We start from the raw sequence: 23235 nt of genomic DNA on the forward strand, positions 1-23235 counted from the left end.
CCTGTACAGCCAAATCAGGACATTTCTTACAGCATTTAGCTATTAAGTCTCACTGTGAGTTTTGCAGGGCTCAAGCAGTCACTGATGTTTTCTCCTGTATAAAGATCTTAGCTTTAACAAACTGTCAAACAAAATCAAAAATAATGTTTTGCTGTGTTGAAACACCATATATTGTTCCTCTTCTGCTTATAGTACTCCTTAGAAAAAACCAAAACAATACTGTGTCTGCTTCTTTCATATGCTTATTTTGTATCATTTTTGCTTATGGCTGGGGTTCACTGTGATACTTTCCCATCTATGTTGTTATCATGGCTCTATGAGTGACTCCCACGTTAGGCTGGAGAAGATGTATATCTGTCTTTTCTCTGTGTCAGAACAGACAGATAACTGCAGACATGCAGGAATAGTCTGCAGAGAGAGGAACTCTTCTTTCTTCCTGATTTTTTTTTAATGCAGAGTCTTTTTTCTTCCTTCTATAGTAGGCTCTGTGTGAGCTCTTGGTTTGTGCTTGATGATTCACTGCAGACTGTACTGCTGAGTAGATCTTCTGAGTTTAGGAATCACTGGTGATCCTTAGAAAACAGAGTGAAAGCAGAATTCTCCCCAGTGAATGCCTCTTCTGCACGTTCACATCAGAGACCTCCGTGAATGGCTTCCAGCACAACAGAAGAATTTTCTAGGGAGTGCTTCAGGCTTCATGAGCTGAGAAAGACCCATCTGAAGTGCATAGTTAAAGCAGCGTCCTCTCACAAGGAATTAGATATCCTATTTCTGACACACAGACTCAAATAATATTAATCTGTGCAAAAGGCCTTCCATTTGCTGAAGCAGTAGTATTGCTACAGCTGCTTTTTTTTTCCTTTTGGGAATTTACATCACTGCTTAATTAGAAAAGGGCAGCCTTAGTCTCAGTGGACCAGACCTCTTAACACCCATAAACATTTTTGCCCTCCTCCTGCTCTTCAAGATATACTTTGATTTGTAATCATGTTTCTGTCCATCTACAGGGAAAACAAAACAAACCCAAATTTCACAGTTCATCTCAATGTGTCATATTTTTGCTTCTGTTTCACAGACCACTCTTTGGCAGTGTCTCTTGGTGTTTGGAAAGAGAGAAAAGGAAAGTCAGTTTGAAAAATGGTGTTTCCAAAACTGAGAAACTTGTTCAAAACATGAGAGAGAAAAAAAAAGGAGGCGGCAGCAAAATACTTTAAACTGTCTGATAAAAAGAACAAGGAAGATTGCACCTAAGAGTACTGGTACTGTCTTGGGTCCATCTTTTTTAGTTGTGATTGGCAGTTTTCTCTACTGTGATAGCATCGTGCCACTGATGCAGAGATGCTCAAGCAACACTGAGACACTATGTTCTGTGACAAATAACCAGCTAGGAGAGGTTTTTTGTTCTTCCCTTGTCAGCTGTTCATGCAGAGCCTTAGATAAAAGGACAAGTGAAATCCTGCAGAGATTTTGAAATCCTCATAACTGTATAGATACCAAATAGGAAGGATTTTTTACTGGGCCAGGTGCAAGAGGTGCTACTTTAGCAGTGTGAAGGTCTTATTGCACTCCTGGCACTACAAACTCTTGTTTATGTAGGAAATCCATTCAGCACACCTAGTACCAGAGGCATACTAGCTCTTAAGCTCAGGTGGCTTAAAAGTTGGCAGTACTTGTAGGTTCTGAAGATGTCTTTCCAAATGTGCTCTTAGCTCCAGCCGAGAGTCCACACCTATGACTGAAAGAAGCATTTTTACAAGGAAAATAAAGTAAGCAGGATGGACTTATAATAATGAAAATACCACAAAGAAAATGAAAAAACCTTCACTTCAGGAAAAAAAAGTCTAGAATTAAAATTTTTGTATTATTTTTGTGTCTCACAGCACAGCCTCCCATTTTTTACTCTGTACTGTCAATATATTATACCTAGTCTTCAAATGTTTTTTGGGAAATATTAGAGATCTAAAATCCGAGTCCATGTGTCAGGGACAGCAGATAATGGTAGGTAATTTTCTGATGAAGTAAAGATCATTCCATATCCTCTGTCTCTGTAAAATTATTCAGGAGCGCTAACCATGCATTTGCACTCGCTCTTTCAGAACATGGTCTCAATAATAGTCATTGATTATGCCCAGAAATTTATTTGACTGTGTTTTCCAATAAAGATTTTGCTACCAATCTGTGATTCGTTTTGTGTATTTCATTTTCCTATTGCAAAGTATATCTGGTATTTCATGTAGCTGCAAGATGTCTCATACCTGCAAGATGCATGTGGCAGAATACTTCTTCCCAGCATTTACATCAGTTTCACTCTTTGATGTTACCTCTTTTTCAGATTCGTTATGCTGGTGCTGCTGACAGTTCAGTTCAGTTCATCTTCTATCAGCCTATCATTCACCGATGGAGGGAAACTGATTTTTTTCCTTGTTCGGCATCCTGTGGAGGAGGTAATGAATTACCACTGTAATCCAAAAAGTCATTTGCATACAGGGCCTGTCCCAGTTGCTGCCCTTGGTTTTGGATCTTTAAAATGGGCAAAATCTGAAAATGAAAATAGTTACAACTAAATTAAGGGAGTGATTTAGCAACATGGTAGTAGGTTGTAGTTTTTTAGCATTGTGCACACTCCATACATAAAGTACATCTTGATATCCACATCTGCATTTAATGCTACAGCTGTCAAACATAAGGGCTGATGGGATTTGGGCCTGCTTTGGAATCACAAGATGTCTCCATTTGTTCCCTGTCTATATTGAAACTGAGGGCACAACTGTTGATGATCAAGAAACCTCAGCCTTTGATTTTGCTTTTTTTGTTCTAGGCTTCGGAATTTTTGTTTGACCATACTGGTTATCTTTTTGTTTCCTACTATGTGTGATTTACATTGCTGTTTTCAATCTGGTCTGTAAATCAACAGCTGTTGTGTGCGAAAGCACTGAAGCAAGCTGAAATTAGTTTGCTTTTTACCAAATCAGAACTTGGATGCATTTCAGAGAGAGACAGGAAGAGCACCATATCTCATATTATTTATTCCACTGTGTATTGCAGGTTATCAACTGACATCTGCTGAGTGTTTTGATCTGAGAAGCAGCCGGGTAGTGGCAGATCAATACTGCCACTATTTTCCTGAAAATATCAAGCCAAAGCCAAAACTTCAGGAGTGTAATCTGGATCCTTGTCCTGCAAGGTCAGTCAGCTTGAATTTTAAAAGAGGCTGAGGTCTAAAGGAGTAAAAGTAGGAAAATATTCTGTTGCTATTGCACACAATGTCATTTATCCTATATAATGCAACCTCTTTCTCATCTGAAAATGCACTGTGTAGAAGAACACCTCTGTTTAGCACCTTCACCATTGCAAGGACTGATTTGAAATGGTTGTTTCTTCCCTTCAAAATGCATTTTGCCTCATTAATCATTACAAAGTACAAGAAAACAAATGGTCCATGATTCCATCCCCATGACCAGCATGTCTCTTAAGTGTTAGTAAGATGGGAAAAACTCTTCTTCAGTAAAAATGTTGTTGGAAAATTACTGTCATCACAATTAGAGGAATTATTTTTATGTGTTTTTTTTTAAACATCCTCCTTAATAAAAAGCTTAGTTGCAGTTATGGCAGCTTGTAAGAATGTAATAAGTAAATTTTTTCTAATTATCAATATTCTTTTGCCCTGCACAAAAGTCTCCTCCCTGCTACCCCACAGAGTCACAGAGTGGGTAAAGTTGGAAGGGATCACAGTGGGTCATCTGGTCTGATCTCCCTGTTCAAGCAGGATCATCCTAGAGCACATTACACAGGATTGCATCCAGGTGGTTCTTAAGATGGTTAGATTTACCTGTCACAGTACAAATGAGAAAGTAATTTTATGTAGTTGCTTTATTTATTTACTTACTTTTTAATTCTAAGCTGCTTTTTTAAAAAAATACAGTTCTGTGCCGAATATGTAATTTGCCTTTTGGAATTTATGGATATTTTTCATACTTTTCCCAATGATTTTAATTGACATATTCTCAAATGGTAAGACAGATGACTGCACAGTGCATGGGAGGAAAGAGAGAAGAAAAATAACAACTGGCAGATGTCAGAAAGCAATTTTTGTTTTATATAAGACATACCAAGGCAAAGTTGTTGATATAAAGACCTTGAGGGAACAGAGAGTCATTTAGAAGTACAGCTGTGCCATCCCAGGGTACACGCTGTAACAGAGAGGAATTGGCTTTTTGGAAACATCCTCACAGAATGCCAAATTGCAAATGATAACACCTATTTCAGGCACTGTGAAGAGATCAGTTTTTAGCAGTCTATTGCAATGATAATTAAACCATGTGTTGCTTAGAACTTGAAATCTCTGCACCTTGAACAAGTCATTTTTTTATAAAGGGAAGATACTATTGTACTGAAAAGATGTGCTGTTTAAAGCGAGAGGTTTTTCTGGAGGCTGACACCAAAGGACAGCTTTCTCAGCAGTCCTTTTCATTAAGTAGGGTTTTTTTAAGTATCCACTTAAATGTTTAGGTAGGGACATTGGCTTTTACCAATCTGTAAAGTACTAAGACCATATGAAAGAATATATAAATACAAAGTATGTGGTAGTTCTTCAAGATTCACATTGATAAATGTGAATAAAATGATCAGAATACTACCTATATATCAGGACTAAGCATGGTGCTCCAGATATGTAACTCATATTGGTATTGCAACTGGGAATTATACTCACTGAAAAATAGGCATTCAGAAACCAATGTTGCCTGTACCTGTGGTGTTACTGTAGATGTCACCTACCCAGCTCTGAAGGGAAATAGTAGTAGTTTTACAGAATAACACATGGGAAGCGTTAAGGGATACCATCTCTTTGAGGACCTCAGTAACTGTTTCTCAACACAGAAAGTGTTCTTGTAGCACAGGGAGATAATGCCACAGTGTGGCATCTTCAGAGAGCACCTAAGTACAGTATCACCCACCTTAGTGTCAGGAATCTTTTTCACAAGCCTGTCGTCTGTCCAATGATAATCATAGCTCTCATGAATATGCTGGCTCAGATGCTAAGCTGTTTACTTCTATGGCGAACTTTTTCATGTCTTCCCAGTGGTTCCTTTCACTTAATGAATTAGCTGTCCACAGCCAACTTAAGCTACTTCAACTTTTTATTATTATGTGCTCATTACTAATAATATCTTTAACATAATCCAGACCATTGCTTAGATGGCACACTCCCTGCCATGCAGATCATTTACTCTCAAGTCTGACAGAATTCAGTGAAGGCTTAAGTCTGGGCTGTGTGAGTCCCCATCTGGAAAGAGGTGTAATAGCTCCAGTCACCTGGGAGCACGGGCAGCCGTGCAGCCGTAGCCCTATGAGTAGTACACCCCCAGGAAGACAGAGACCTCAGCAGAAGTGAAGGCTGTGAGCCAAAGGCGTGTGAGCATCCTGCAGAGGCTGGGCACTGGCACAGCAGGGTGCAGGACACCAGCAAACCAGCAGCAGGTGCCCCTACCCACTCCTGTCCTCGGCACATCGTCCTCATGCGAGGTCACACCACTCTGAGGCATCTTGGGGGTAGATGTCCTTTCTCTCTGCTGGCTCCTCTCCCAGTTCTAGTACCCATTCCCCTACTTGGCTCAACAGGTGTCCAACCTGAGATTTGCCAGGATGCAGGAGGGGGAGGTGGGAAGGGCTGGCACCTTGTCAGAGAGAGGGAGTCATTAGGGAGGTACAGGAGAAAGGCATTCACACTTGTCACCTGTGCTAATGGGGGTAGCTGAAGGAGAAAAAGAAGCAATTGGGGAAGAGGACATCAAACATGACTTTCAAGAAATGCAGCTGCAGACAGTCATTCCAGGGGAAAGCAGAATGCTTGCAGAGGTGGCAGACTTGGTTGCAGCACTCCCACCTCTGGCATGTGCAGCTCCTGCTCCAGCCATACATGACCCTTGAAGGGCAACTGTGCTGAGGCTACCAGCACTCAGGAGGAAAACAAAGCAATCTGCATGCTATATGACAGGACTTTTTGGTCTGAAAGGCATGGGAGATTTGAGATATGAGACACAACAGCTCAACAAAATAATTTGCTTTGTACTTCTGCTCCTGCCAAAGCTCTAAGTATTTTGTGAATGAGTCCTGTTAGCTACTTGCATATATTTCAGCGAAGGAATTGTAATTTCCTCTGTTCATTTAGCACACCATCTGCTTTGCATTGGCTCAGTAACATACAGCAAACAAAGCCCATAAAGTAGATCTCTTCCATCTTTTTTATAGGAGTATGATGGTAGATTCATGGAATTTAGATCACTTTGTCCAGTCAAAAAGTAACGATTCACTAAAGTAATCTCTAAGATTTTTTTTAATGTGTTCACTTAGTCTTGAGGTTTTTTTCTGGAACACATACAAAAACCCCACACAAGACTAGCTAGAAAAGATGCAGTTGTCATTAACGATACAATGACCACCTGTTCTTCTGTCGTATCTTTAAGCCAGTTTTTTTGAAAAGTCATAAATTAAGCTATTGTGTATTATTGTGGGGGTCTTGTGATTACATTGCTGTGAATCACTGTCTTGCAGTTACAGAATGAGAGCTTTTAAAGGCAGGCCCTCACATGCACAAGGATAGTGTCACTAATTCTGTGGAGCTCAATACTGTTTACAGAAGTGCGGTTTATGTATGCAGAATTCTTTGAGGGTCAAACCTTTCCAATGAAAATATTAATCTAGAGGTTTTAACATGTTATTTCATATTCATAACAGTGTTTCGATGTCGTATGGTTATTTCCATCTGAATGGTCTTGGGAATTATGCAGTCTAAAACATGTAGACCTGGATTATGCATACAGATCATGTTTGTTAGAAAGAATTTTTCACTGCAATGAGTGAGAAATATTTTGAAATCTGTTTCTTTCTTAGACAGTAGATGCTTTTATAGTGTAATTATTTCATTTTGAACTTGGTACATAAATGTTTTTTTCCAACTGCTTTTCAGCAAGCTGATAAGCTGGAAAGTGCAAAGGCTTCAGAGTGGAACTTCACAGCACTGCTGAAAGAGTCAGGAAAACAGCAGATTTCCAAAAGCATGGACAAAAAAAATCTCAGAAAAAGTTCCTTTCCATCTTCTTAAAATATGCAATTCCTCTTAAATTCTTCAAGCATTTACCCATGAAGCTAAGTTTGAAAAGACTTCTTTCCTGACCATTATCTAAATGACGCATTTGTCTTTTCCAAAGTTTCCCAGTGCCAGAACTACCTCTTCTAGCTTTTGGGATTTTTGTGGGGACAAGCAGCTCTCCGAAGATGCAAATATGCGCACTCGTGCAGAGCGTTCCTTTGACTGCAGAGGCTGCTGCTCTTAGAAGGAACTATCTAGTCCCCATCACACATTTCCAGGTCTCTAGCTCCTTCTTGTTCTTCAGCTGGAAAATTCCAGTGCACTGACCTGGTGCTGACTCCTTGCTGTGAAAACACAATGGGATCGATTCTTCTGTCCAGGACAAGTTATGCACATAAACCCCCTATTGACTGAGAGGAGAAGAGACCCCTTCAGCCTTAGCCTGACAAAACTTCTTTAAATGCTTACAGCATATTTTAGTGAACTGTGTTGAGGATGGAGAATACTTTCTCCCTTTCCCCTTCTTTGCTCCTTCCCCCTTACAGAAATTCATAGCAGCATACCAGCACCTCTCAACTGCAAAGGACTCCCAAAACCCATCTTTTTTCTTGCCATCCAGTTTCATCTCTCGATAACTTGGGTAGGGACACACTTTTTATTTCAATGCAATTGGTATTCACTCTTCAATGGTTCCACCCACCTGCCCTATCCAAATCCCCAGGTGGCTTTGATGAAAATGATGATGATTGAAGTGCTCTGAGATCATCTGTTTGATGTTAATAGATATGCCTAAATTGGGAGAATAATGGTTAGAATTATTTTGAGTCAGAATTTACAAAAAGTGCGGATAAAATATGAAATTCCAGGCTAGTAATTCAGTCAGACCCTGTAGTTGCCAACAAGACAAGTCACATCCATCTCATGCGTAACTGGCATGATAATGTTTCAGATGATTGCTAATTTTGATCTACACTATTGCTTTTTATAACCTTTAAATGTTATATTATTTAGATATCATACCAATAACACTACAGCAAAGCAAGCCAATCAGTCACAACAACACAAAAAACAAAGAAACAAAAAACCCAGTCTGACATGTTAATCTTCTCTCAAGCTCCTCATTTCTTCCAGAAAAAAAAAAAGCAAACAAAGAGGCAGATCTGGTCTAATTTAAGATGAGGAAACAAGAATGGCAGATTTGAATTCTTGCACAGTGATTCCCCAAATTTCTAATCTTGGCTCCTATTAAAGCAGAAGTTTTATGTGAAGGGCAGAAACAACCATATAATAGTTTTAAAAGGGATTTAATCTAGAGCTCTTGAAAGCACAGATAAGTTCCCTTATTAAGCATAAGTATTAAGCATAGAAACATTTTTATGCTAGGTAACAACACAATAAATTTAAATAATATTTGGATCACTTGTGGCAATGGATTGCTTCTTTGTCAAACAGTAATATATTTATAACAATGAAGTAGTAATCATTTTTTGAACAACTCAGAAACAATAGGATGGCAGCATAAGTTTTGTTTTAAATGACAGCTTAGATAAAATATCTTGTTTGGCTGGTTTGTAATACTGTAATACAAAAAGTTGTAAAAGGTAATACAATATTGTAATACAAAAAGTTGTATAACGTAATCATTTAGTGTTTATTTTATTATGTGTACCTTCTACTCAGAGGGTTGGCATTATTGTTCCTAACAGTGATGGATACAAGCAGATCATGCCCTATGACCTCTACCATCCCCTTCCTCGGTACGTAAAACAGTCAATCGATTCTAGGCTTAACAAATACATTTTCTTCTTCTTTTTCTCTTCTCTGTAATTCTGCTGTGCTCTCAAACTAAGTTAAAAGATGCTGCTTTTCTTTTGCTCTGAATTCCTACAGATTAACCTAGAGATGTTCAAGTGCTAACCTGTAGTAATAAATTCTGTCAATGCCTAACTGAAATTGTATTCTAGCTGAAGCAGAAATGCAGACTTACTAAGTATGTGGTCCCTTTCTTTCTCTCTTTCCTCAGCCCCTACCTCCGCTTTTCTCTTGCACTTTTCCTTTTTTTCCTTTACTTCTCTCTGAACAGGACTATAACCTGTTGCTTTGTAATTAACCAAAGGACTTTCCCTCTCTTCCCCCCCATAGTGCTGCTTCTTGAATGCTTATAAATTGTCAGATTCTGAGGTTTGACAGTATCAGTGTTGTGTTCTGATCCTACAAACCCATGCTAATGCCTTCCCTGGGGTCACTAATTCATTGGCCTCTCTAAGAAATAAGTAATCACAGGTACAAATCAAGATATGATTTTTATTATTAATTATATCATAATTTAAATGTCTTTAATGTAAAATTTAAGATTCTCGTGGAAATAATCAGATGAGTAATTATTCTTAAAACTGTGAATAAGACTCCTGATGATAAAAATGTTTGATAGTTGAATGATAATAACCTTTAGGTTTTGAAATACCATCTGGACGTGCAATAGTATTGTACTGTTTCCTTCTTCATTGATTTATTGTGTCATGGATTATGAAATCACAGAAAGAACCCTGTAGGAAACTGCTAGTCTCATCCTGGTGAGGAAAAGACCTCCCTCAAACAGTGTCATGGCCTAATACAGAGAGCTTTCAGCATCACTGTGCAAATGCAGTGCAGTGCAGAGCAACTTACTAGACAAGTGTTGTGACAGCCATTTATGTTCACATCATTTATCAGTTATTCGTGCCATTAGGATTAGGCTTTTCTCTTCCTAGCTAAGTGCTTATTGTTATGTACACATAGTCAGTATCTCCAGATATTTGTGATACACTTATGAAATATATCTCTGCATCTGATTCCTGTTTTCTGGGAAACACTTTTCTATGTTCTTTATTTAAAAAAAACCACCCACGTGCATACTGCCATGCCTCAGAAGTTAAACCCACTTGTAAGGAATATGGAGGCTTTAACACTCTAGCTTTAAATTAAACAAAGTTTATTTCAATTGTGTACAAAGGGCTTGAACACTGATAAAGGACAGAGAATAATTTTATATCAGGGGATGATTCAGCAGTACTTAATAGTGTAGGGATTGTATTTAGGTAAAAAGCATTCTGAGCTGGCAGCTAGACAGAGGCATTTTTACTGCTGAAGAAAATCCAAAAATGAAGGATCAAAATGCCCTGCAGTATTTGGCTTTCAGCAATACTGACAGAAAAAACAAAACAACATCCTTCCCTGAAAATGATCAAAAGCTGTTCTGGATTATGATTTCATCCCATAACCGTCCCTTTACATCCACTCTCCCAGCCTTATTGCTCTCCTTTAAATCCTTTAAATATGTAACATGATCAGCACAAAATGATGACTGTGGCATGGTGTAAAAACGGTTTCACCGCTCCTATTGGTAAGTCTTAGTGTTAATCAGTGGTCGTAACATTCATAAATGATTATTAGTATAAACCATTTCACCATGAGTTTTATGGTACTTTCAGCCAGTAGCCAAGTGTAGATAGTGCTAGGTGTACTGGAAAAGATAAGAATATGGTTGATATGATGAAAAATCAGAGAGAAATATAAACATTTTTCATATTGCTTGACAATCTTGGGGATTCTGTAATTGTTACTTAACAAAAATATTTCCTTTGTTTTAAGAGGGAGAAAAAAAAAATCCTCACCTTTCACTTTTTTTTACTTCTTGCCTGAAGCAGAAAGTAGGCTTGGTGTTTTCCACAAAAACTATTCTTTGAAGTCAAAAAATGGAATCTTATGACCAAAATAATTGCTTCAAACAGTATTTGTAATATCCTTATCAAAAGGACACTTGCCTTTGCGGAAAAAAAATGATTTTGTGAAATGTTTCCAAGTAGGTAGAACATACATACTTCTGTACCATCAGGCATGCACAGGATTATATAGGAATAGCCATACTGGATCATGAGAATGGTCTCACAGGAAATCTGTGGCAATGGCTTGAATATAAGAGAGGCAATACCAGACTATATTATGTGGACAGACATGTACATATATAAAGGAATACATACCTTATGGTATATGTATCACTAAAAAAAACCCCAATTATTCTCATAGGTATGCATAGCCTTTCAGAACATATATGTTGTTCTTTGGGTTTGTCATTACACTCTCAGGTGGCACCTGTAGACAAAAAAAAAGATGGTTTCTCGGTTCCTCTCACTGCCTTAATTGCAAGGAAACAAGGTCCTTCTGGTTTATGCATCAGAGGACATATATCTTATCAGTATAGTTAGATCTTTTCAGTAATTTCCTCCATTTTTTTTCTTTTTTCCTCTGCTGAGTTGCTTCCCTGGAAAAAAACACTGTTGTTTCCCTTTATTTTCTTGCAAAGGAGACATCAGCCTTGGAGCACACTGAATTTCCAGTGATTTGTGACAAAGATTCCTCAGAATATGACAAATTGTTAAGATAATTTAACTCCATCAAGTAACAAAAAAAGAAATTAGGTTAAAAGTATTTAGATTTTCTGTGGTAGTAGTAATTGGGTTAGTGGGAGAGAGACTGTTCCATATTACTTGTCTGTGACTTAAAGACACCAGCCATGAGCATTCTTTGCTGCTATGGACACTTATGAAAATAGATATGATTAATTTTTACTGACATTAATCAGAAAAGAAAGTACACTTACAGATAGCAATTTGTGCATTTTTGGGGTACAGTTGGGGGTGGGAACAGCAACAGTTACTTTTCTCGATGCCTCTCTGTTTTCTCAGATGGGAAAGTACACCCTGGACTGCCTGTTCCTCATCCTGTGGAGGAGGCATTCAAAGCCGTAGCATCTCATGTGTGGAAGAAGACATTCAGGGGCATATCAGCCCTGTGGAAGAATGGAAATGCATGTATACTCCAAAGATGCCTGTTGTCCAGCCTTGCAATATATTTGACTGCCCAAAGTGGCTTGCTCAGGAATGGTCTCCGGTAATCAATTTAGCTTTGTTGGTTTTGTATTTACCACACTAGGAACATATCTGAAATTATAGTTTAGTGAATTTGTGGAAGTAGGAACATTCAGTGCTTTCTTTCCTTATGACCAACACCTTTGTTTTAAATTATGCTGTTTGTCTAACTAACTGCCAAGTAAACACTCTGGAAAAGTGTATTAAGATTAAGAAGAATGATGGGAAAATAAATCAGCTCTTTAATGTTAATTTGTGACCTTCTGCTAATAATAGACTGGGTATAAAAATGAAATGCACAAAAAAACCCCAGTAATCATGTAGTGGTATATCTTTATTACAACATTGGGACATAAATTGAAATTCATTAATTGCTGAGAAATTTCCAGAAATAAGTAAAGCTGTAAATTAGTCTGCAGTTTGACACTTGCACTTTTCTGTTCCTGATTTGGCTTTCCTCCCGTATGAAAGTAAACGTCTTTGAAATGTTCTTCTACAAAAGTAATAAGGTACTTTGTACATGAAGACGTATCTTCATTGTAGTTTCTCAACAAGTATATGTGTTTAGAAGCTAAGCTCACATACCGATGAGGTGTTCTTGACTGATTGCAAAGTGTTGGCTGATTTCTACATGGAAGCTGCTATCTAAGAGCAAAGAAATATTGGTGGTATCCATAGCCCTCCCCACTGGTTAGTAGTTTTGATCCCCTCAAGTGCAACCAATTCTGAAACAATCTGTACAGAGGGAAAAAATTGATAAACCATTGCAAAAACAAGTGACGCTTAAGAAAGTATCTGTGAGAAGAAAGTGCAAGAGTTTTCCATTCTGGTTAGTACCTTGTTCCAAAAAACCTGAGTGTCACCCTGTTAATCTGTAAGCCCCAATACTTTGTCCAAGCAAAGCAGAGTGGCTCCAGATGAAATTGACAGGGTGTTACTGAGCATATCTAATATGGGACAGATAGCCACAAGCCACATAGGCAACATTGCAGGAGTGGCACTGCAAGAGAAATCCAATGGCAAAATGTCCAAATCAAGTAAATGTTCAGAGCAAAAAGGCAAAAATTTCTGTCACTTTTATACCACATCCATAACTACCAAATATTGTGAATACTTTATGTTCAAGCTTGGGTGTTTCTGCAGCATGTTTCTTGCTCTCTGATGTACACATAGTTCTGTTGCATATTCCCCTTTCACTCCTATGATGTATCACATACACCTTTTTTTTTTTTAACCCAGTGCACTGTGACCTGTGGACAAGGACTCAGATACCGTGTAGTCCTTTGCCTTGATCACAGAGGAATGCATACAGGAGGCTGTAGATCTAAAACAAAGCCACACATAAAAGAGGAATGCATTGTATCCACTCCTTGCTACAAACCCAGAGGTAATGAGACAGAAGGGTTCTCATAAATTTTTCAGAGCTCTTCAATTTTCAACAGTTTTGTGTTGTTGCTGGCATCACTGTTTCTACCTGCACTGAGTTATGTTTTGCACCTGCCTGTTCCTGTGCCTGCTAGCAACTTGAGTGAGTACTGACCTATTGCTCGTTCTTAAAAGCTTTGGGCTTTTCATTGTTAATTTGTGGTTCAGCAGACCGAGCAGTATAATTTTGACCCTATTGTGAGCAGGTGTGACTTCACTGTTTGTGTCTGAGCTAAATTTGCCCTGTATTTTAAAATAAATTGAATATATAAATAATGCCTGTAATGCCTTATAAATGTGACCATAATTACCAAAGTGGCTGTTCATAACTTGGAGCTTGAAATAGGCCAGAAGCAAGCATTGTATATCTCCTCACAAGGTCCCTCTTACTAGCTAGGCTGTAAAATTTGTCAGACTGCTAGGTTTGAAACATTTTATAACAAGGAGTATGCACAATCTGTATAGAAATATTTTTTTTACTTGGGCCTCAGACAGATAGTAATACTGAGGTAAGTCCCTCGCGTTTGATGAAAGAAGAAGAAAATATTTCTGCAGTTGTTTGGAGGTTCTTATGGGATGGGAATATTATAAAGAGTCCTGGAGACGTGGTTGGATTAATGGCAGTGACTAGGTGCAGCAGATGAATGTATTTGACCATTGCATGGGATTACGCATGTATACAGCTCTATCGTTACCACCTCTGTGTGTGTATGCTGACTAATGTATGGAAAATTTTGGGCTACAGTGATGCAGGTGAACTTAATTTTCCTAAATTGGAGACTTGAACTTTACCATAAGAAGAAAACAATTCCTGGAAAAAAAAAAAAAAGAATTGCTATCCTGAAACATATTAAGAGCACCTTTTATGAAGCCCCGTGAAATAAGATTGACCTGTGACCTCATACTATTCCAAGATGGAACAGTGAAATTTGGAGTTTTAATTTCTGCACTTGGTGGCTAATGATGGGCACACTTGCCAAGTTTCAAGATTCCAGTTTATCTGGACCATAAGAATCCACTGTGTCTGCCAGCCACCAGAGTGGTGAAACCCAGACATAGGATCTCTGGGGACCCTATGGGTATGGCAATGGGTATGTTTGCACTGTATTTTACTGACCAACATGAGCTCACTCCATCCGCCTTCCAAGATGTAAAAAAAAACCAAAGCAAAAAAGGCCCATGTGTTAGCATGACTCTGAGCATCATACAGAGGATCAGGGACTTTCAGCTCGTCCAGTTAGCTGCTTTATGGGGCTTTATAGATTTATGGTGTTCAGAACACAGGTAATGCAAGATCTGGTCAGCCTGTATCGTACAGTCTAAGCAAAATGCAGTAAGACAAAAAAAATCATATGTTGGAAACCACCCACTACTGACTTCTGCATAGGGAACCTGAGAAGGGTGCAAGACTAGCTAGGAAAGCTTTGCTTGCCTGCGTCTCTCAAGAAGTATCTTCCAATGGGACTTGTCTGGGAATAAAGTAAATTGCTGTTTGCTGGAAGTCCACCCTTACAAGAGCATGGCATCTTTACCCAGGGCAAACTCTGTGCTGCCCTTTGCAGCACATGCATCATTAATTTATGGTTGTAGGCAGTTATTTCTTTCTTCCATTTTTTCACATGGGATGGAAAGTCCCTTGCGAAGCATACTGGCTTGCCTTGGTTTAGCTTTCCTCTTCATCTTTGTTCTGCAACACTGTCGCAGTTCTCCCTGTGGTAATGCAAGTGGTAATGTTTGAATACCCATGTAACTGTAACATGAAGGCTGAATAGTACTTTCAGAAGAGTTGGACCACACAGTATCCAGAGGTGTCTTCCAATGCAAATTATTCTGTTTATATACTGGAGGTTTGTCCTTTTTATTTCACACATCTAGAGTTAAAAATTTAGAGCAGTAGAGACAGCAAAGTGCCTCTTGTCTATTGACTGTTTTAATAATTAGCCTGCTTTTGCCTTCTGCAGCTGCATTAACACAAAGCAGAAAACAGTCTTCCTGACTGAAGTAGCAAGGCAAAAAATATGGACGTCTCTCTTCTTTTTACACATTGGGATGAAAAGACATTAAAGATATATAGTTCATATAATTTATTTCATTTTAGTTTATTCAAACACTAAGGCACTTTATCTTGCACCAATAATGGGGAAAAACAGGATATCACTGGATTAAGTAATGATTTTCAGTTTTAATAGGGAAAGTGTATTCATCTAATACAACTTTCTGTATAATATAGGATTTAAGTGTTTTTACTGATAGTGTTTTATGAAAAAAGAGATTTTACTTTAATTTCCAAAGGTAAAAATTCCTCCTTAGCTTTTCCTAGAAGTGCTTTTTGTTCATTTTTCTGTCAAAGCATACTGTACAACATCAATATTTCTAATCCTCTTAACAAATTTTACAGTGCAGATGATAATTAACTACATCTCTAAAATAAAGTTATTTAAAAAGTCACATAACACGCAACAGAACACAAGAGCTTCTGCTTTTTAAAAGCACTTGCATCGAAGCAAAAAAGCACAGAAGTGAGATTTGGTTTTCCAAAACCCATAAAACAAACTGCAGAACATATAAATAGAAATATCTCCGACATATTTTATATGACAAATGTGGTAAAATACAGATTAAACTAAGAGCTGTGCTGGCAAATATTCATCCTGAAATGACTCTAATAAATATGTTAGAGTAAGAGCTTGTCATGCTGTTTCTAAGATAGAGGCATAATAACTCTGTTACTGTCCCTTTTTATCTCAGTTAATAACTTGCTCCAAGGAAATTTGCATGACTAAAGTTCCAGTAGCTGTAAAGTCAAGTTGTAAGTTGTCATTCCTCTATGATACAACTGAGAGGTGGAAAATTTCATGTGTACATGTGAAATGTTCATTGTTATGCACAAGGGAGTCACAGAAAATTCCTAACTATTCTGAATGACATTAACCTGCTTCTGTTGGTGAGTATAAATCCATCATTATATAAACCCAAAAGGCTCAGGTGATTTGTGAGTGATAAATAGATTTGGTCCTGCTCAGTGATCTGTCTCACTGCCTTTTGTTTGTGCTTTTCCCCTAATCCAAGACCATGTTTTGTTGAAATGCAGAGCTCTTTCTCAAATTACAGTGCCAATTTGATGTTGCTTTATATCCTTGTAGAGCTAAAACAGCTCCACTGCCTTCAGCTCAATTACTCCACTTTAACATTGCATGAAAGTGGAATTGGGCTTGCAAAGCAACATGACCCTGCACTCCCCACATCAGGCCAGCTCGTTACATTGTGCACACATCCTGGACAACAAGAAAAGCAGCCCCCCTGTTTTCCATCAGAAATGACAGAAAAAGTATCAAGCACATTTTTTTAAATCCACATAGCTGATGAACTGATAAAGTTGAAAAGCATAGATGGGCCATTTTATTAAGGTTTTTCTGTGGCATCACTCATCCAACCAGGGTTTTCTTGCTTTTTGTAATCTACCAAACCCAAGCTTAAGATGTCTTCTGAAGTTCCAAAATTTAAAGGTAGACACACGGATGTTACACATTTTGCCTTTGCAGTATAATGGAGACCTATTACACTTGCAAGACTCCCTCCAAAAAGTACTTTCCAAAGTGCCTACTTTTACAGTCCAGTTGTAAAGTCTGAAAGGTGACTTAATTTGCCTTTCTGGCTTTAGGACACCATAGCCCTTCTTCCTGTAACACTGAAATATCTGGCCATATAGTCTTGTAAGCATTATAGTCCAGGTAATGGAAGAGTTTCTTTCTTCTGCTCTCATTTCTCTCTTTCTTCTTTCTGCTCAGCCTCCACGTGTGTGAAGTCACACGTGCATCATATGCAAGGTTGGTGAGAGCAGGGAGACTGTCACACATAGTAGTGTTACTGCATGCTTCCTATTTTCATGTGCTTGTGCTTGCTTCATAGAGAAACTTCCTGTGGAAGCAAAGTTGCCATGGTATAAGCAGGCTCAAGAGCTGGAGGAAGGAACAGCTGTATCTGAAGAACCATCGTAAGTCTTAAAAATTTGCTTACAGCAGATTCTCATTATGTGATCCAGAGAAGTTGTGGATGCTCCCTCCCTGAAGGTGTTCAGGTAGGCCAGGTTGGATAGGGCTTCACCCCATGAAGTAAGAGGTAAAACAAAGCAGCTAGTGATAATTACCTCTTGCCTCTTCCCCCAGACAAAGGCATGGTAACAGGAAAAAAAAAAGAAAATAATTAATTTTAGCAGAAAATAAACTAGAAACTTGTGGTGTGTACCACACAAACCTCTAGCAATGAGGCTCAGAAATTAAAAATAAACTGTGACGATTATGTTTTGAATTTTTTTTTTTCTGAAACTGTGATAAACGCATGCTGTAATTACAGCCTCTGTTCACAGCTTTAATAAATATCCAGTTCCTCGTGTCTGAGCACATGCCATTTTTTATTGCAGTTGCAGCTGTGTATTAGACTAACAAACATTGGGGTTTATGCAATATAATAGTTATATATATATATGTGTGTGTATATATATATAACAGTCGTATATATAACTGTTACGCGGTTTTGGCATGGTTAATCTGCATTTAAGTAATTTCAAACTGGAACACTGAAAGAGAGCTAGAGACATACATAATAAGTCCCTCAAAAGAAAAAATATCCAGCTGCTGTATGTATGCATGCATACATGCATATAGACAAATATATGTATCTACATGCATTTATACACACATATAAACATACAAATATACACATTAATATGTCTTTATATATATATTAGTAACGGCTATCACATATAGTATAATGAGATGTTTAACTCTTTCCAGAGTTCCATAGATTTTATATGTTGATTCATTCAGTGTCAAAGCCTAGAAACTTTGGTATTTGTGAATATGCTAATTTTTAATTTGTAAAGTGCAGTTTATTTGCTTGTGATTTTCTTGTGACTATTCTAAATCACTTAGCAAAATGTACATTTACCAAACTGTAAATAAACCTTTAGAACATACATGAATTAGAATTCATACTGATGTGCTGTTATGTGGTCATATCTGGAATAATTTGTTACACTAAGAAATTTTTTTATAGATTTTGTGAACAAGGTTGATTGCACTGTAGAAAAAGAGTGACATATATATATTTGAGTATATGTAGCTTTAAATATTAACAAGAAGGTATTTGTAGAAAATAGGTATAATCTGCAGGGAAAAATGAAGAGGCTTTTGTTTATCATAATGTGTATTTTAATAAAGTATTCTGGAAAACTTTATGGGTATATTACTTGTGATATTAAAACAGACCTTGAGAGACCTAAAGATAAAGGGATTTAAGAACTTAAAATTGTTTTCAAGTGCAGCTATGACACCTCCTCATTTTATAGGTCACTGCTACGCTGCAGTACATGCCCAGTCCCACAAAAACACCCTAATCTTTTTTACCCCATCTAATGCAAGACTTCAGTGGTACCAGTGGAACATCAACGTATCCATGCAGTGGGGCACAATCCAGACTAGATTCAGTCTGCCATAGGGTGACATTTTGTACATTTGTTTTCTCTCTGCAAGGCACAACTCTAGGAGCATTTCTAATCTTTATTTTAGGCTAATGAGAAATCTTGACATAAATGAAATTCAAGTACAGATTTTTATATGTGTTGACTAACATGAAAAAGGGCACAAAGTCAGGGTCTTTACGCAAACTTTCCCAAAGCTCAGAGATGCCTTGTGTTTAGTTTGGAATGGTTTTTAGTGATAAGGCATGAGACAGAAAACCAAATAAATACTTTAAAAATTTAAGCTGAAAGAATTATCCATGCAATCCCCACCTGTATACTGTAACAGCCAGAATATCTATACTCTAACAGCTAGAATATCTAATCTGTTACAGCGATCTTCACCAGTGAACTTCCACTTAAAATTGGTTTCAATGCCTCACTATTAATATTTTTTTTTCATTAATGTCTAACTTTAAACAGTTATACATTTTAGATCCTGGTTATTAGATTGAAAAACTGTGTGTAACAATATTAAAAAGGAGACAAAACATTCAGAACACACCAAGATAGAAGCAAATATCAACTTCAGTGCCAGCTTTATGGCATCACTTCTCATTTAACTATGTAGGGATTTCAGACACACCAACTAGGTGAAGAACAAGGTGTATTCTATGATAGTGTACCTTTTGGTCTGTGCTCCTGCAGCTATGCAGAGACAAACTATAATACTCCATGGCCCACCAATCTGAGAGATATCAGACTACCACCCACATATTTTGGCCGATAAATGATCAGTCCGTGATGTAGGTATATGGTAGTTTGAGGGTTGGAACAGCTAAGAGTTTTTTAGTGTTGGATCAAGCACTAGCTGGTGTAAGACTGTGTGATGGGGCCAGCTATTTTGCTGACTGTAGATTTGACTAACAAAAATGCAACTCTCAACTTCTTATTGTCTTACACTTGAGCATGTTGCAGTGTGTTTGCTGTAAATATTTCAGAAAACATACTGGGGTTATAGAAAAGAATTTTCATTATTGGTTTCCCCTCCTCTAAGAAAGCCATTTCTTTCCTTTGATCCAGTCTAGCAGAGCTGACTGAGCAGTGTTTGAGAAAGGAGTAGAGCTGGGCAGCCAGGATGAGCCTACACTCTTTCACTCAGCAGAGAGGGAACGATGGGTAGAGGAGGGGCAGCATGGAGGGGATGGGTAAAGCTGTAGGGGAGAGGGAACAGCAGATGGCCTCTGGTGGTATGGTAAGCCAGGTGCTGAAGAGGCAGAATTGTGTTCATTAGTGTGTTTACTTGAAGTTGCAGTAATGGAAGTTTCTTCAGAGAAGCTATGCTTATGTAATTTTCCTGTTCACTCTGCATTGGTGCAATAATAACCAATTTTGTGACCCCACTTGAGCAGACATCAGCCAGGATTCATTCTTTTCCACACTTTATCTGAGGCTGTTCCAAAGCTTTCTTATGCCACCAGGTCGCTGAGTGCCCCCATTCTCATCTACAGACAGGATCATTATTTGTAGCCAGTAGACCGTTCTTCTCCTACTACTATGACCCTTTCTTCCTTATCATTCCTCAGGCAGAGAAAATAAACCTCATCAATAAGCAACTCTGTTGTCCTGCTTCATGTTTATATTTAATTAGAAGTTTAAGAACTAAAACTGAAAATTTTCAACGTATTTCTTCTATGCATTAAGTCCTCATATTTGTGAATCTCTGTATTACTGTCTTCTGACTTTTATGACTTTCTATTGAACATGATTTTTGTTATGAAATATACCGTGATTTATAAAGCTACAGTATTTCTTTTATACTATCCTTTCACCTGTAATTTGTGATAATTCTCTGATGTGTGCTGCTAAAGCACCAGATGTCTCAGTTTTATTCCATCTGTGCATAGTGCCTTCCATTATTTATGTCTTCAGGAATTTCTAAATCAAGCAAGTTTTACAGTTGAATTTTGTCTGTATATGTCTATCTGTCAGTTGCCTTCCTCTTCTCTCAGTAATATCTGAATTTATTCCTGTTAACTGATTTTGACGTAAGTATAAAGTTACCACAGAGAATTTTACTCCTTTGTCAAACTTGGTTGATACTCTCCAGGAAATTCGGTCATACTATTTTCCACATATGTCACTGAACTAAATGACTGAGTAGAAGACTGACACCCTACAATTCCCCAGTTGAAAGAAAGGTTTTTAAAGGAGTTTCAGTCCTTAACACATAGCAGAGAATCCATTTGGGCACTTCAAATATAAATCTATGTTAAATAGTTCTTCATTGGTTCTGCTGCTCAGAGAATTAATCACAACCAGTTCAGCCACTTGAAGACTAGAGGGAATAGTTATGTTTGTGTTGTCTGACCTACTGCACCCCTAGATGGGATCAATTAAATATTGATTGCTGACAGAACTACTATGAAATACTCTATCTTGGTAAGAAAGTGTTGTAATCTATGTCATGACAAAGGTTTAAGGTGAGAAGGCCTTGCTGTCCTGTGTTGTTGTACATGTTTTCGTCCTGTTGCTGTCTCTCTCTGAAGTGACCATTCAGGAGGCCTTGGATCAGTGGTGGAGGGTTTCTTTAAAGATTTCTGCCTCTAACACTTGAAAAATGCTTTTGTATATTAACACCATATCCAGCTTTTAACATAGTGCCATAAATAACCCTTGTGCTGGCCATAAAAAAAAAAGGAGGTGGGGGAGGACAAGGTAGAGAGCAAGCAATAGTATCTGGATGCCAGATGGCACCATCATAGTGATGGGGCCAGTTCAGTGACAAAAAGAGAAATTCCTGACATGCATCTGTGGGAGTGAAAAGGCCCTCAGGGAACTAGATGTGGACAGAGAGGGCAGTGTGGCAGGGACACCCAATATCTCTTTTTAACTTTGCAGTAGGTATTTATGTTTCCAAAGACACATAAGCTATTTTATTTTGATTTTCTTTGTTGAACAGCTTCCGTCATGATCTTTGTACACGATTCAGAGGTCATAAGTTCAAAACTTCCTACTAAGGCTTTACTTTAAAGCATGTTATGATTGTTGGATTACCAAAAAAAAGGTAGTGAGAACATAAAGCTTTGACAACTACTAGGCTTGTCCAGTTCAGAGTCATGCAGTGAAGAGGAAGAAGAAAGTTTAGGGAAACTTCTTCATATTAAGATCTAATGGCAAAACATTAAACTGTATATATGGTTGGTCAAAGGGAAGATCAGCAATGCAGCAGCCTCACATTAGATAATGCTTTCGATCTACTCATTCAAGGACCTATAGATACAGTCACAACTACTTGGGATTTATGTGTAATAAATATACAGGACAGAAGCAGTTATCTTCCCTGAGCAGAAAGGCAGAGTAAACGAAGGGGACCAGCAGCACAGAATAATTAGACACAAAGCTGAAGGAAAAGATCGTATTCAAACTAAACTTAAGAGAAACTGTAGAGAACAGAATGTAGTCACTCTGACTGGAATTGGACCTATGCAGCTGGCTCCAGTGCCGTTACTCTTACACAGCCCTGAGATTTTGTTGATAAATGGTCATGACCTCCGTTTCACTTCTAACAATGGCACCAGCAGATATCCATTGCTGTATGAGAGCATCCTGTGGTGTTACCCACACCTTAAAATCTGTGGAAAGGTGGCCTCTCCTGGAAGAAAAGGACAGGTTTGCATTTCAGCTCAAGATAAGGAGTCTGGAAGTCTGAGCTCAGTTCCTGGTTCTATCACAGAAAGTTCTGAAGCCTTTGAAGAAGGCACTGAACATTTTATTTCACCATTAATATCTGATTTTAGATACCTTAATAGATGAGTGTCTGTGCCCTGGAACACTCAGTCTTACTGGTTTGTGCATCTCTCTAAACCTCAGACTTTATCTAAGCCATGGATTTACCCAAAGATGGATTAAAAAAAAAAAAAAAGGCAAGTTAAAAAAAAAAAGCCAAGCAAAAAACCATTAAACAACAAAAATTATGGCAATATGTAATTATGTAGCAGTGAAGAAAATGAGCTATTTTTCACCATGGGTCAAACCACATCAGTCTGCAGACACTTCTTTTTCTTCATAACACGCATTGTAGGAACATATGTTGCTATATTGAGGGGAATATACACCAGTCCTTAGCTGTGCCCAGAATTTGAAGGAAAAAATATCATTGTCTTGAGACTATGTACTGCCATTCTCATTGCTGTTCTCAGCTTAAATGTTGACATTACTTTTGCTGAGTCTGTATACAAGTGATAATTGCGTAGCACATTTTAGTCTGCAAAATCTGGATTTTTAAATAAATACTGTAAAATAAATTCCAATTATATAATGTAAAGGTTTTTTTAACACTAGACACAGTGTTA

General features: G+C 37.9%; 1 protein-coding gene across 8 annotated transcripts in view; it reads left to right on the forward strand.

The window, feature by feature from the left end:
- Window positions 1-23235, forward strand: part of ADAMTSL1 (ADAMTS like 1) — a 399489-nt gene that overhangs the window by 276549 nt on the left and 99705 nt on the right. For 6 of the 8 annotated variants that reach the window (XM_064642565.1, XM_064642564.1, XM_064642566.1 and 3 more), the window contains 6 exons: window positions 2333-2444; window positions 3046-3184; window positions 8797-8847; window positions 11815-12019; window positions 13237-13384; window positions 17332-17416. In XM_064642565.1, the coding sequence (XP_064498635.1) occupies window positions 2333-2444; window positions 3046-3184; window positions 8797-8847; window positions 11815-12019; window positions 13237-13384; window positions 17332-17416 (740 nt within the window). The remainder of the gene's footprint in view (window positions 1-2332; window positions 2445-3045; window positions 3185-8796; window positions 8848-11814; window positions 12020-13236; window positions 13385-17331; window positions 17417-23235) is intronic. The other 2 variants (XM_064642568.1, XM_064642563.1) reach the window with 1 other exon arrangement.

Source organism: Pseudopipra pipra, chromosome Z (assembly GCF_036250125.1).
Source record: "Pseudopipra pipra isolate bDixPip1 chromosome Z, bDixPip1.hap1, whole genome shotgun sequence".
NCBI classification, from domain to species: domain Eukaryota; kingdom Metazoa; phylum Chordata; class Aves; order Passeriformes; family Pipridae; genus Pseudopipra; species Pseudopipra pipra.